The sequence below is a fragment of the Pleurodeles waltl genome, chromosome 3_1, assembly GCF_031143425.1.
Source record: "Pleurodeles waltl isolate 20211129_DDA chromosome 3_1, aPleWal1.hap1.20221129, whole genome shotgun sequence".
NCBI lineage: Eukaryota > Metazoa > Chordata > Amphibia > Caudata > Salamandridae > Pleurodeles > Pleurodeles waltl.
Window position 1 is genome coordinate 1,627,873,528 of NC_090440.1, and position 15,882 is coordinate 1,627,889,409.

The 15,882-nt window shown below is 40.7% G+C and overlaps 1 protein-coding gene across 3 annotated transcripts in view; it reads left to right on the plus strand.

Moving 5' to 3' along the window:
- The window catches only part of DHRS9 (dehydrogenase/reductase 9), a 93,855-nt gene that overhangs the window by 18,542 nt on the left and 59,431 nt on the right, over positions 1-15,882 (plus strand). Inside the window, exons 1-3 of one of the 3 annotated variants that reach the window (XM_069225282.1) lie at positions 1,852-2,058; positions 2,161-2,512; positions 12,813-13,071. In XM_069225282.1, the coding sequence (XP_069081383.1) occupies positions 2,191-2,512; positions 12,813-13,071 (581 nt within the window). In that variant the 5' untranslated portion in view covers positions 1,852-2,058; positions 2,161-2,190. Of the gene's footprint in view, positions 1-1,851; positions 2,059-2,160; positions 2,513-12,812; positions 13,072-15,882 lie in introns of those variants that run through there. The other 2 variants (XM_069225281.1, XM_069225283.1) reach the window with 2 other exon arrangements.

Here is a 15,882-nt window from a genome sequence, read left to right on the forward strand (position 1 = left end):
CATCCAATCCCTTCATGGGACTTCTCAGTTGTTCTAAAAGGTTTGCAGTTAGAACCTTATGAGCCTCTGAACCGTCAGATCTAGCCTGGTTGTTTTCCAAGATGGCCTTTATGATGTCTATTACTTCTGCTAAGAGATTAGGAGAATTAGGTGCCTTAACAGTTCATTTTCCGTATCGCCTGTTCTTTTGTTCTTTCTAGATAGAGTAATTCTGAACCTGGACGCCAAATTAATTCACAAGGTCCATTTATCCTTTCATGTGGCACAAAAGGTGTTCCTTCCTGGTTTCACTTAGATTCAGATAGTGAGTTTACTTCTTCTTTGGATGTCAAAACAGCTTTGACTCTTTATTTGGGCCAGACCAAGAGTTTAAATCATCCAAATTCCTCTTTGTGTAATATGGGTCCGCCATAAAGGTTACAAGGTATCAACTCACTCACCCGATGGGTTCACCAAGTTATATCCCAGCATTATGAATCTCTTGGGAAAACCATTCCATTGAACATCCAGGGTCAGTCCACCAGGGCAGTTGCAGCATTTTGGGAAGCATCTGTACATGAGATATGTCGAGCTGCCATTTGGTTGTTTCATCAGACTTTTTTTTAGACACTACAGAATGGATCTGTCCAATTCAATGAATTCTTGTGGTGCACCAGTTTTGAAAACAGTAATGATGTAAATGTTGTTCAAATAAATTTGGTTTGAGCATCACGTGTTATCTATGCATGTTTTGATAGCATGGCATCTCCTCACTGTGTAGGTCTGGGACTGGGTGGCCAAAGATGAGGGGGTAATGAGGAGTACTGGTAAGTAACAGAGTCACTGCACAGGAACCACGTCATTTAACTGCAGGAATGCCACTTTCCCAGTGGACATTCAGCGCCTTATACTTTTTATAGCGCCGCATTTGTGTCATTTTTTTACTCAAAAGAGACGCAAACCTACAAAATTCAATTATATTTTGTACGTTTGCACTGCTTTTGCGTCAAAAAATGATGCAACTGCGGCGATAAAAAAGTATAAATCAGGCCCTCAGTGCTATAGAAGGGGCCTTGCACAAAATAAAAGTTTGGCCCTTGCAGGACAGGCACAAAGGCCCATATGTATACTTTTTTAGAGCCGCATTTGCGTCATTTTTTTATGCAGAAGCGGCGCAAACACAAAATACAATTGTGTTTTGTAAATTTGCACCGCTTTTGCGTAAAAAAGCGGAGCAAATGCGGCGCTAAAAAAGTATAAATATGGGCCAAAATCTCCCTGTTCAAGAGTAGGCGGAGGCAGTGCATGTGCTTATCAGGGTAAGGTAAGTTAGCAGTAACATATTATGCAGTGCTACATTAACGAAAACATCTTCAAACTTGCCTTTATTCAGTGAATCTTGACCGGAGAGTGCTCCAGCTGGTAAAATTATATTTTGCTTGAATATTCTTGTAAATTGCTCGCGAAGAGGGGACTTCAAGCGAATAGGAAATATCACGAAGTCTAGGTTCTTAAAAGAAAAACAAATAGGAATAAGGCCAAATATAGAAAGTAAAAATCAAGGGGAAAAGTCTGTTAAAAATGGGCTGCTCTGAAATGCAGTGGAAGACAGAGGTTGCGCCGAATTGTCAGGGCAAGTGTGGGAAGTGGTGACTTGAAAACAAATGCCAATGTAAAAGCGTCCGCATCACTGCTTTTAAATGAGTCACGGGGGGTCGAGGGGATCAAAGCCTTTCAGACTTCATTTGTCCTCATCAAATCTGCTGACACCGTTCCCTCCTCTGCTGGATGTTTTCTTCTCTGTTTTGCTTGCTAAGCACACTCCCACTCGTGCTGTTCAGGATTACTGGCTCCCATCAGTGCAGAACACTCTCTACAGTGTATACGCTGGTCAGGACAGCGTTGGAATAAAGAGAATTAACACGCCCATCACATCTCTGAAACAAGATTTCCATTTTGTGACAATGTATTTTTAGTTCAAGCTTCTTTCCGAATAGCAATCAACTAAACAGCAGTCTCTCTTTTGAGAAAAGCTGGCACAATTAAACACCCTCTTTCGCCCATTTCCCTCTGTTTTTGGTATTTTTTTTAATATGATGTTTTTAGTTACCAGTCACAGAAAGTCCACGTTCCTCCTCTCATAGAAAACGTTTTTTTTTGTTTTTGTTTTTTTTATTTCAGAGCAGCTCTGTATCCTGACTCAGTGGGGAAATGTATGTGTATGTTGCTTTTCTGGTCGTCGTCGTAGTGTTTTGCTACTTATGGTGGAAAATCAGAGATGGACAGAAGATCTCAACTGTCACGGAGAAGTATGTTTTCATCACCGGATGCGACACCGGATTTGGAAACTCTGCTGCGAAAACTTTCGACAGATGTGGATTTCGGGTGCTTGCCGGGTGCCTGACAGAAGTTGGGGCCACGCAGTTATCTGAAGCAACCTCCAACCGCCTTAAAACAACGCTGCTAGACGTGACGGACTCCGACAGCGTCGACAAGGTAGTTGACTGGATCAAGAATGAAGTTGGGGACAAAGGTGAGTGAGTGCATGGCAGCCGCGCCATCTTTTATCAGATTGGCAGTTCTTGCACGTTTATGAATCTAAAGTAATTGACACAACGCTTACTTGGAACCTGTACATGAAACAGGCGACGTGTGAAACGCCACATAATTTTAAACCAAAACACTGACTAGAAAAACTAGTCTTGAAAGTTATATCCGTGGGGCAAAAATGCAACGCTGTGATCTACAGCGCAATTTAAGGCGCATAGGAATTTCCATTTGAGACGAAAGCAAACATGAAAGGCCTTAAGGAACGTACGTGCAAAAAAGTGATAGCTGAACCCCTTTCTCAAGATCCAAAAAGAAGGGGTACGGCAGGAGAGGGGTGCTGTCTTCCCACAATACATTAAAGGTGGACGAGCCAACAAATGAACTGGCACAGCCAAACCATGGCAATACAATATTTGGCATGTAAATCATGCAATAGGCTTCATGTACAAATGCAATATAACACAGTCTCTTACAAATTCAAAAAGTATGATTAGTTTCCACGATGGAGCATTTCACCTTCATGCATCAAATTATATCTCTGAATTTAGAGGTATTATATAAAAGTGATAGTTTTTAGACATGGACTTAGAAACACTCCTCCCTACATGGCAATGTCATTAATAAACAAAGAGACACGCCAGTTGTCTTGTGCCCTCGATATGTGCCCTAGAGTCTCAGCATAAATGAATTACCATTGCAGTCTATTAAATCGAACACAAGCAGCCCATAGGCTGTGCTCACGAATTTAAAGGTGCACTCATGGGTGATAGTGAAGAAGAAGGAGGCTCGGTGAAATAAAATATTTTCCTAGTATCACACAATTTAGTGAAGCAGGGAAGCTAGGATTGGTCCCAAGTTTTCTCTTTTCACATTGTGCAATTCAGCCACTAGGTGAACTTCTCTTTCTCTCCGTTTTTTTTTTACATCAAAGGTCATTTTTTGTCTTTAATTCTTGGTGCATGAGATTAGAATGTGAGTGGCAAAGAGAAGCAACATGAAAGCTTGGCTTTTTAGGGCTTGAAGGTCCAAGGAGACCTTGGGCTGAGCCAGAGCCAGCACGAGCCTGGCTGGAGCTTTCAGTGTTTTGCCCACCTCTATAATACAGTACCGTTTATGCAAAGTAAAACACAGGACACACTCCTGCCAAAAATACACATCTTACCAATGATGGAATGACGACAATTACACAAGCAACCACTTGTTTTCAGGAGTTGTCTATGTTGTGTGTTAATGCACCACTGCACATCTTATGCACTATTCCAATCCATCTGCTCAAATGAATTGCTTCATGACAACACAGTGTAATTTAATGCTGCACTGGACTAAAGCAGATTGAGGTCATGGCTTCTTAATGGTAATTACTAAATGATGCATTCCTTAAACTTCTTGTGTACTCTGCTCTGCGAAGCAAGCATTTAGCTCAGGGCTGAGGCTGTCTAATTTGGCAACACTTTTTCATTGATACTTATGAATCTTGCAACATTTCTGTCTTCGGAAACAGGTGGCACTGCTCCCCTTGCACTTCACATCACATGGCGTTCAGAAAACATGGTGAATGCCACTGCCATTGTGACTCATCTTTGGTTTGTGGTTGCAATATCCGCTGCTTTGAGTCTCAAAAATGCCATTTATGGGCGACCAAAAACAGCTGCACCAACTGCTATTTATCTTATAAAAGAAACCATTTTCCAAAGTGCAACTTGCGGACTTGAACTTCCTGCTCAGTTAGTCAGTACCTGACACTTACCACCACAATTACCGCCACAGTAGCACACTGTAGAGGAAACACCACCATGCACTACTTTGTGCTTCTAACATACGCAACTCTGATACACAAAATCCATGAATAAGACCCTAGGCGCATTAAGGAATCATGACTTTGAAATAAAGGCAAATAAATATAAATTCATTAACAGAGATGGAGGAAGATCTTATGAGCAAACTGATGATGCCGATTAACCCCTGAAGATGGTCGATATACAAATCACACAGGAAACTAGTGTGTAACTAGTGTGGAGTTACATGATGTGGTCGTCTTGGCGCATAAATATGTATATGCATTGACAGGCATGTATAAATAAATAGTAATTGGCCTAGGCCTAGTACAATTACCCTTGGCATTACTCTGTGGGGAATATCTATTCTGCTTGTCTCAAACATCTTTCATTCTTTTTTAACCAGTACATGCCCATGCTCTAGTGAATTTAATATGCTGTAATAATTAATAATTTTGAGGCTTTCAAGAGAGATTTTGGTGGAAATTATTTTTAAGATTAGGTGTTCTTGATGGTGAAGTTTACCAAAAAATAGTAGTATGAACGTTAGGTGTATGTATCACATGAATAATTTAAAAGGACTGTGAATTATCAGCATAATGGTTGTAAATCCATAGATTGATTACATCAATGAGTGTTTGTCGCTACGTGCTATAAAATAAATCACTCACAACAGTGATCAATAATATTGCAAACCAGACCTCCTTTATTTTCACATCATTGCTATAAGGGGAGTGAGTCTACAAGGTTCAATAGGATAAAATAAAGAGTAAGACTTTCAGATTGTAATAGGTTGTTCACATACGGGTCAGAGCTGGTCACATGCACTTTGGATCATATTGAGCAGTCTTGCAACCTAACTTTAGAGACTAGCAAGACTGTTTAGGTGTTCTGCTTGTTTAGTACATTTTATTATTGAACTTTCCTAAAAAACTATCTCTTTTAGGGAATCTATTTACCAAGTAAGATTGATATGAAGGGTTAATTGTCACTGGTTGACTTCAAAATGCATTAATGCAAAGGACGTTTCTCTATTCTATTTTACTATTGCTACGAAAGTATTTTTCTGTAAAGTAACGTATGGGGCTGGATAAAGAAGGCAATCGCGCAATCATACATCAGCACTCATTCACGTATTACTCCCTGGGGTTTCAGCTTTAAATGTTCCCTCTTTCAATCTAGAATGCAAGGTAACCCCAGTTGTTTCTAGTTGTGAAGAGCATTTATGCAACTTGACATTAACATTAGTATAATGATCTGTGGCACTTCTAGAATATCTGTGTTCCTCAAAGAGGAAGAAGATAAGAATATTTTGAGGAAGGAAAAGTCGAACCAAGTCATGCAATTTAAAAAGGTCAAGCTATATCTTGAGAGTAAGCAACGAGCAGGCACAGAATACTGCAGAGAACAACAATTTGTAGATTAGTGGATCTGGCTTGTATTTTGAACTCTCGCTTAAAGAATAAAAAAGCCTGTTGTGGTGAAAAACAGAACAATTTATTTCTGTATATGGTGCATTAATGACATAAAGACTTGTATGTGACATGTTTCAGAATATTTTGGAGATGTAAGATAATCATGCTTTGCAGAGCAAGCATTCTATACAAGATCGAATAATGGTAGACCAGTCAAAAGCATGAGGTGAGAGAGGAAGTAGGCCCCCCTAGAGCAAATGCAGTCTGCACAGCTCTAATTGAACCTGCTCTTACTGGTAGGCTCTAAGTGCTCTTGTTAGCATTTGATTCTATGTTCCCCATTCTGACTTGGATGTAACCGACTGAACTGTGATCACAAGTTTCACCTCAACATTTCAAACGGATAAACCCTTAAACATGTTTTGGTGATAAAAATGTCTGAAAACAAATGAGTTACTGCAAGATTAGGTATGGAGACACGGTTCCGATGGTAATCCCCATTTGTTTTAGATCTGGTGCTAGGCAAGATCCTTTGATTTTAGTAAAGTTCTATATATAATATATTTACTTATAAGAGTTTACAGCAATCCCTCTTCGTGTAGTGGTCGTTGTGTCGTTTTCATTTTAATTCCACCCACTACAGCACATAGCATGAATCAGTGGATCAACACACTTCCGCCATTGGTGAACTTTGCTGCGATTGGTGGTATTCTGCTCTCTCACAAGGAGAACTTCCTCACACGATTTAGTTGCCTTCAGTGGTAGGGACTACTGTGGCAATGTGTGCTTTTTATGACCAAAAAATATTTTTGCCTTTAACTATGTTTTTTTCTATTGACGACAATAAACAGACAAGTTTAAGAAAAACTATGAGAAAGCCAAAATGCTGGTAGCCCCTACCTCACCTATTGACTTTGGCACTGCCTGTGTATTGATAGTTAGCTCTGTCCTCGAGTTGTTCTTTGCAGCTTTGTGAACCTTCTACTTTGGGTTCCGTGTCAATTCCATTTTTGATAACCCCAGAGACATTGCAATAAACAGTATAAAGTTTGGTATAATGATTAACACTTTAGCGGTTGGCTGAAACTTTTCTCTCTGCCCAGGATGCAGCCGCTCATATAACTATGATGAAAACCGTCACTCCTTAACGAATCTCAGGGAGATGTAAGTCGAAAAGTACTGAACTGTTCATTGTTCTCTATCAGTGACAATACGTGTGCCTCGCCCCACGTGTACACACACCTGCTTTGCTGCATGCATTCCCTGCACTAATTGCAGACCTCTGCCCTTTGACTCCTCCCTGAAGTGAACACGAAAAGGGGTGTGGCCTGTGGGTGACAGAACTTGTATGACCCAACGCCTCTTCTCCTGGAACGGAAATAAATACGTGATTCATGAAAATAAACCTACATTGAACTGGAATAGTTTCGGGGAGTCGGTTGTAAGAATCCAGAGTCATGGAGGAAGAGAATGTCGAAAAGAGATATTCACAGATGCTCTTTACTTGCGCTACACGTACAAATGCTGTTTATCATATTAAAGCCTACCCTATTGACTTTGCCAGTAAAGGGAACGTGTAGCAGAAAACGACTCCATTCTCTGTAGAATGCATGCAAGGCATAAAGTAGTGAATGTAACAAAGATCATGGCGATTAAAATTATTTAGATGTTACATAGTCCTCACAGATTCCAATTGAAGGACTTTCAAGAAAGTGGAATGATACATCAAGTGGCCAATAGCATGAGATGAGCAAGTGGTACTCCTCGGGTTGGCAGAGGAATAGCTTAGTCAGTGAGATTGAGGGGGTGTAAATCTAAAATGACCCAACTAAACAAGCAGTGGTCATGGAAACCCTAAATGTGACCTAGATTCTTCTTATAGGTAGACCAACATTACTCTCTATTAAATCAAACAGGTGCTTGTGCAGCACACATCCTGAACTCAATTATTTAAAAGTGCACTCACATGTACTAATAAAGAAAAAGGAGGCTCTGTATGATCCTAGGCAAATAAACTATTTGTCTAGGATCATACAATTTGGACAAGCAGGGAAGCTTGAATCAAAGTTAACTGTAGTGTCTTTTTTACTTGGCTAAGGATGAAAAACTAGAGATGGAGATAACGGACCCACCTGGGGCCCCCAGCCCCAACTACAAAGCCACAGATGCATTTGAGGGGTGTCATACTCCAAACAGCCCCCTGAAGCTACACTCCTGCTGTTTGGAGTCAAAGATCACTCTATGTAGACTTTAAAAAATCAGTAAGAATGCATGTTAGACACAGTTGTGCTGTCAAGCCAGACCTAAAATCCAATACTCCAGCTACAGCAAAAGTACAGCTATGGTGTATACAGAGGGTATTGTCCAGTAGGTAAGTGTTTTGATGGTACTGCTGTCAGCAACGTTCCAAAATCTCAGTACTCTAGTACGCTCATTGCAGTTGTCCATTATTAGAGGATAGCAGTACTACTGCAATGCATGCAAATATTCAAGATGAAAGCACACTTATCTATGACCAGCCCAGATCATGCTAAAGATATGACATGGGTCAAGACCTCGCAGAGCTCACTTTGCAATGACTTACAGTATGCTGATATGAAATGTACTGATAATTTGTGATCTAATTGTGTATAAGCATATGACGCCTTGTTAGCCAAACATCACATTTCCTTTCCTAGATTAGATGCATTTAGTCATACCATACGTGTAGGCTAAATGTCACAAATATAGAACCACCCTGTTGTGGTCTTATGGAAACAAATTAGCAGAATGAGATATTTTCATTTGCTGTGTCACCAGGAGCATGGCAGGATGTCTTCTTATACTATCCATGTCCAGAGTGAGATGGATGCCACTATTATCTCACAACAGTAGACTTCCATTGCTCTCTCCTGGATTGGCAGAGTAGGCTAGCCTCACCGAGGTCCGGTGGTTCAATGGATTAATGCATTCATTGACGGGATCTGCAGTTGGCTTCATGGTTACAGGTTTGACTCCTGTTGTAACCTTATATCCTTCTGAAGTTGCTAAAAAGAGCACTTAACTAGGTGAGCAGCAGTAAACATCTGTTATTTCAGTGCCAAGAACCACAAGGTGTGAAGCTGCTCTGTAAAAACACATGTTAATTAACTACCTTTTCTCTTGTCTTTCTCCAAAAATAATAGTGAAGGTCCTTGTGATGTACGTTTTGGTACCTCATACTGCTATGAAGGGCTTTGGCTAAATTGTTTGAAACCACACTTCATTACTGTCTGCATATCAACCCTCATTAATTACTACCTCTAAGGCTGCTATTTCCTGACACAGCCTGAAGACACCTTGTTGCTGACATGTCACAAGTTGACCATAACATGACAGTCAATCCGTACCCTTCATGTTAAAACTGTTTTTTAGTGCTTTGAAGCAGCTGTGGGCCACATACTCACTGTACAAAGTTCATGACGAATAACCAATCTGCACACTTAGCAATGTAACTGTTTAAAATTTAAGACTGCCGATATAGATATGTAGGACTAACTTAAGAGTGTTTACAGAAGTATGGGACACAAACAGACAGATTGCCATTCCTAACAATGGAGGACAGATGAACATTTTACATATTCGTTTTTTTCAGTTCTGTGAGCGAGGACACCTCAAGGAAACTCACTGTCTCTTCCTACCATGTCACCTGAAACAGGAACACAACATATCACGGAACACATTCTTCTGACATTCACTCTTCTGAGTGGTCCTTCACTGATGCTGAGTGCAGAATGTCCACTCCTGAGAACTCTGATATCCACCAAGGGGGTGAAGGACTGGATGCAGACTCTGCTATGCAATACAGCTCAGCAGCTAGCTCTGGGACTGAAAAGTCTGCTACCAGTGAGGAAAGGGTCTACCTGCCATCTTCCCTAGGTTTTATAGGAGACTCCTATGGCCTGCAGAGGTATTAACATTCCTGTAGCTTCACAATGAAACACTTTATTGGGGAATGCGTATAGTGCAAAGCCATGGAGAGGATGTTGAAGATTCTCGCAATGTAACAGAGCTTGGTGGCCAGACCCAAGACTGAACAGAGTACTTCTGGTGAGTTATGAAGGAAATTAGTATGTTTCTTCTGTTTGGCAGGGACTCTCTCTAGGGTACGGTGACATTGTTGTGACTGCAGGCCCAGTAAGTTGAGGAATGCTGCCGATGGTGAGAATCACAAAACCCATGGAAAGAATGTCGAGGAGGTGCATGGTGGCCATGTTTGCACACTTCTTCAGGGGTATGTCCTCATGTAAAACGTTGTTGCATCATAACATAGAAGTGGCAGGCATTTTAGATGATAGACTTACTCTATCAATCAGTGTTGCTTACCTGCCAAGAAATTATTTCAATTACGATGACCAATTTAGTCATGAATTTGATGTTGTGGCAATCTTAGATGAGAGGATTCCCTCTGATGCAACAGTTTGGGTCCACTTGAAATCACAGCGACTTGAACAGCTAAAGCACTAGTGTGCCTTCAGGCTGTAGAGGCAGTAGCATCAAGTCCCAGTCTCTATCCAGCCCAGCTTTTCTCACCTGCTAGAAAAGGAATTGCTTCATGTAGCACTGCCACTGCGATATGATGTTGAAGCAATGGCATCTTAGAGAAAATGTGTTGCCTGATTGTGTTATGATGTTGACGCAATGGTGATCTTAGAAAAAAATATGTTATCTGAGAGAAATTACATTCAACACAGTAACCAATGGAAATCCCATAACAACATACGAAAACATCCATGAAATGCCATGGTCTGATGCTAACATGTGACGGACTTCCCAGCAAACCAAAGCCCGAAGGTGTCTCGCCCACACAAACCAATAATTAAAATGTTTGTGAGATGTGATGCCAAGAGCTCTGATAGACAGCTAAAGATGTATGTAGTGTGGCCTAAAAAATCATATCATGGCTAGCACGCAGTCCCCCATAGAATGGGCCACCACAAGTAAATAAACATTATGAGCCACACTACAAGGTTCCCGAAGTTTCTTGTGCACCACAAATTGGACAATACCAGGGGTTTCATTAACTTGAGGGGTTTAATCATGTTCCCGAAGTTTCTTGTGCACCACAAATTGGACAATACCAGGGGTCTCATTAACATGAGGGGTTTAATCATAACATGGATTCTGGAATGAACCCTCAATTAAGGAATCACTGGGGGATTGATAATTCTGGGGTACACTCCCCTGATACTACCTCATTCTCCACCTCAGATGGAAAGAATATCAAAAAATTGCTTTTTATTTTATTTTATCGCACGAGGTCTGTATATTACCAGAGAGGGCATAGGAACCATGTCAGCGGAGGGGATGTTTTTAGATTGTGTACTATAGTGCTGCAGTGGTATGGGGAGAATTTCTTGTGCCAGGCCAGAGGCTGGAAGACAATGACAGCTCCAAACCACTCTGCTAGACTTCATTATTGGCTTTGTTTAATCAGCATTCTCTTCATCAAAGCTAAGCAAAATCTAAAAATGGTTTCTCTATTCAGGGCCTAATGGCAAAAGTGTCAAAACCTGTCGCCTGCAGACTGCCAAACGCGTTTTTCTAAACTCTATCTTTCTAACTAGTTAGGTACATCTACTTCTGCTCTTTTTGCTACATAAAACCAAACACTATAGAGTATTTCACTTTGTTAACATTCGCCTTGAATGAAGAAAAACTATTTCTTTACTTAGCCAAAATAAACATGCACTGTAAAAATATATAACGTGTATTAGCTGCCATCAGAATCCATCAATGGTAATGGCTAAAGTCGTCGTACACATAAGATGGGATTGCTTGGCAGCAGTGATAAAGGTCCAATTAGAGAAAGTCCATCAAATCCACAGTTTCTTGGGCTATGAGGCAAATATTTAGGCGTCATTACATAATTTCAAGAGGTCTACACTTCCCACTGGGGTTCACTGGGGCGACCCCAGACCATTAAACGTCAAAGTGCCTATAAGAATGGGCACCCACTGTTAAGCGGTCCATTGATAACAAAATACTACCCCTGCAGGTGGACTAGCCTCTTCTGTTTAAGATGAGGTCAGTCGACATTGAAATAGATTGCACTACTGAACATCGACCCCAGAACATCGCTATACAAGAAGATAGAGAACAGAATATCGAGAGACAAAATATTGAAAGTTAAATGCTTATAGGGAAGTACAGATTTACTTTTCTAAATTCCACATCTACATACCTTAAAGGTATATGTCCCACAAAGGTACATTTATGTGGAGTTAGGTATAGAAAATCTAGGCTACCTGTCATTTTTCAATACTTCTTCCTGTACATTTTCTCAGTGTTAATTCCCATTGATATTCTGGGGTCGATATTCAGGGTACACACCTTAAAGATAGCAAGGTTCGGAAATGGGTCTATTACCCACCGTATAACACTATAACACTATTTGTGCTGCATGCTGCTCAGTGTTCATGACAAAGCTTCTTAATCATATCATGATCGTAAAGTTCATTATAAACTTATGAGGATAATTTTTCTTGATTCGCAATCGGTTTATTGAAAATCAATGAATATATAATATCAGTTGATTAGGTGATGGTGTTATCCATACTGACCCAATGCATTTCCGAGTGGAGCGCCCTTCATAGGGGGTTACTGTTCACCCATTCGGTATATGCATTAAATCACCAAAAAACAGAAAAACAAGCAAACAAATAACTTAGAATATCTTCCTGCAATGATAAATTAGAGGATGCATGCAATATTTTACGTTGGCAAAACCGAACCCAAGACCAAAACCAGGTTATACGAGCACAGAAGCAACAGTAAAAATGCCTTTAAATAATCTTCAGTAGCCTGAAACTCTCTGTGCCCTTCCTATGACTACCACTGACATCTCATATTTGCCTAATGTGCCAATAATTCTATATTTACTTGAACTTGACATATTCTTTAGAATTGTCTAAATTTGAGGACGGTGTCAACATTCTACATGTTCATGAAATAGCCAATCGGCTTTGTAGGGCAAGAATAGAATTAGCACCATTGCCTATCTCAGGAAATCCATCAGAATAGCGGCTATTACCTACCGTTTCTAAAATGTATCTTTCTGTCTCTGTCTATCCAGGCCTGTGGGGTCTGATCAACAATGCTGGAGTGCCTGGAGTCATTGCTCCTACTGACTGGCTGAAGATCGAACATTTCAGGAAGCCTATTGCAGTGAATTTGTTGGGCCTGATACACGTAACATTAGCCTTACTTCCTCAAGTAAAGAGAGCCAAAGGAAGAATTGTGAATGTGGGCAGCATTGGCGGAAGAGTGGCAGTCAGTGGAGGAGGATATTTTGCTTCAAAATATGGAGTTCAAGGATTTACAGACAGCTTAAGGTAAGTTGGGCCTTCAAAACCAGATCTCATAGTTGTAATTAAAGGCTCTGTCGCAAATGTCACCGACACAAAAGTATGTTCAAATAGCTTGTGAGATGCCAAATGCAGACTAAATAAATGCAATTAATTGCAGTCAATTAAGGAGGGAAAGAGAAACAAGTAAATACTAAGCCAATCTATATAGATTTCAGGTTAATGCATTAATATAGAAATCAGAAATGTATGGGGCAAAGGAAAGCGAAGCTGCTACTGGAAAGTGATTTGTTGGTAGGAGAGTAAGGCCATTAAGGTAAATTCTGACAACATCTAGATCAATATTGAACTCAAATCTCTTGGCTTTGTTAGCTGGGAGAAGTTCGGCTAAGTGTAGATTACTTAGCAAGAGTCTACTCCTTCAGCTAACAAGGCATGGCACAGTATAGGATCAGGTCTGGCAAATGCATAGAAACACATCGTTCAGCAGTGTCGTAAGTACGAGTGATGGGATGCAAGACCAACCCCCAATTCTCAGCCCTTGTGTACCTTATACTTTCACAGGCACCCCTGTATTTCTGAAATATGTCAAAATATTGAGAGAATATTGGAGTGTGACAAAATGGTCACATCAGGTTTGTATCCTGCAAAGTTATGGCCTTTGTCTAGTGAGTTGTTAGTCTGATCTCAAAATAGGTAGGGATGCACTTTGCAAACTCATTTGAGACAACTGTCTTAAGTTTGGTTTGGTAGTGGTAGAGACATATTATGCCTCTCATGACACATTATGCCTTTCCTATTCTCAGCATAACTGAGACAACTATTGGGAGAAGGCAATACCTGCTCCGGGGTTAAAATATCATACTGACGGCCCTGAAAAGTAGTAGCCGGTGTCAGTGCTAGCAAAGATGCAGAGGGGACGGTATTTAAGGTACACTACCAGTACTCTGCCTGATCCTTCCACTTGACCTTCATAGAGACTTGTGCCTGCCATAGTAGGTCTGCAGGCCTAAGCTGCAGATTGTGGGTGGAGAGCTTTTGCAGCAGTTGCAGTGTCACCTAAGAACAAAGGGACTGAAGGACCCATTAAGACTGAATTCGGTTTACAGCAGATGCAGTTGTAGTGCTGGATGCCAGCTATGTTTGATGGAAGTTGGACCTGAACTAAACTTATTAGTACTTACTTATTTAATGTTTTTACATAGTGCCACGCATCACTTGAACCAAATCAGAGTGCTGAACCAGGAGCACCCAAAAATACATAAAGACAAAAGGTATTACAGTAAGTGAGGTAGAGTCCAACCAGATAAAATTGTTGTGCATAGAGTTGGCTTTTTTTAAGTGCTTTCCGGATGTGTTAAATTTAGGTGAAGGAGTAGTTGCCAGGTTTGGTTTTCAAGAGATTCCTGTTCTGAAGGTAGCACGCTTTCATATAGAGTTGAAAAACTATCCTGTTGCAATGTTTGGACCCTTACCTTCCAGGTCTCAGTTCAGCTCTGTCAAAGACAGCGACTCCTAGGCCAGAAGGCAAATTACGGGAAGTTATGATTGCCCCTAGTGGAGTACACTGCAGCTAGTTTCACTCCCCACACCACAAAACTGTCTGGGTCATAATCGTTCTGTTTGAGCTGTGGATCTCCGTAACAACACTTCTTATTCCACCTTTCTTTGTATTCCGAGAGGTAGACTTAACCACGTTTAGTCTAATGTTCCTTTATTGGCAACGTCAGAGCAATCAGGTATACACCCCTTCTTCTGCAAACCAGTGCTAGAAAACAATTAATACCAGGTTCAGTGCCAAAGTTCAAGGCAGCCTAACTGCTTGGACACAAAAAAGCACAGGAGACAGCTTAGCCCATCAAGCAGACTGAAGTATACAGCCATCTAGTACTGGACCGCCTAGATAAACCTGCCATTGATGCTGCTTACGTTTGCTGTTGGTCATGGTTTCAGCTGACATCCTTATTAAACCTATTCTTCCTGTTATTCTTCAATAGGTCGATCAGCATCAGCAAGTCAGTAAAGTAGGTTATTTAGTGAGAGCATGGGGGTGGGCTCTGGTAATTGCAAACTTCATGCATCAGCCATTTTTATCTGGCACAGAATGTATACTTTGAAGCAACCTTTATTCACTTTACAGTCATTTTATTTTGCCAGAATATATGAAATCTGTACATGCATTTAAAAATAAAAAAAAGGAAATTGTGGTAAAGGTAAATTTATACATAGCTAGGCCACACATAAACTATGAAAGTGGGAATAAGGGCTTCATTAGATCACCTATGTAGGCAAGTGAGTTTTGGGCCACGCACTACTCCCTGATAAATTTTTTGGGCCACCTAAATTGGATCTCTGCCTTGAGTAAGAGTATCTAATGAAGTCTGACCCATTGTGAGCGTCTGTCAAAAGGGCTATTTGCTCCAACTGCCAGCGCCCACCTTTTAAAGTTAGATCCACTTCTGCACAGTTAGGGTAAGAAGTCTGTGCTGGTTATACGTGAACATGTGTCGATAGATATGTGCACAAATGTGGATGTTAAGCAATTAAGACTGTTGTCAGGCTCAGCTTAGTATCTTTGTGGAAGTAGCAGAGTCACAGATGGAAACCTAGAATAAATTCTCTATGGCCGGTGTAGACCTTGTAATCTACACCAGAATAAGCCAGTCTCTGGGCTGGTCACAGTAAATGACAGTTAAGGTTGAAGGGGTGATGTAAAATCTCTCGATTTAGTATGAACACATACTTTCCAAATACTCACCACTTCCACTTTTGAGGCAGTGAGAAGAGTGAACTACAAATGAGGAAGGACAGGCAGGCTCACCAATAAACTTCTGCCTA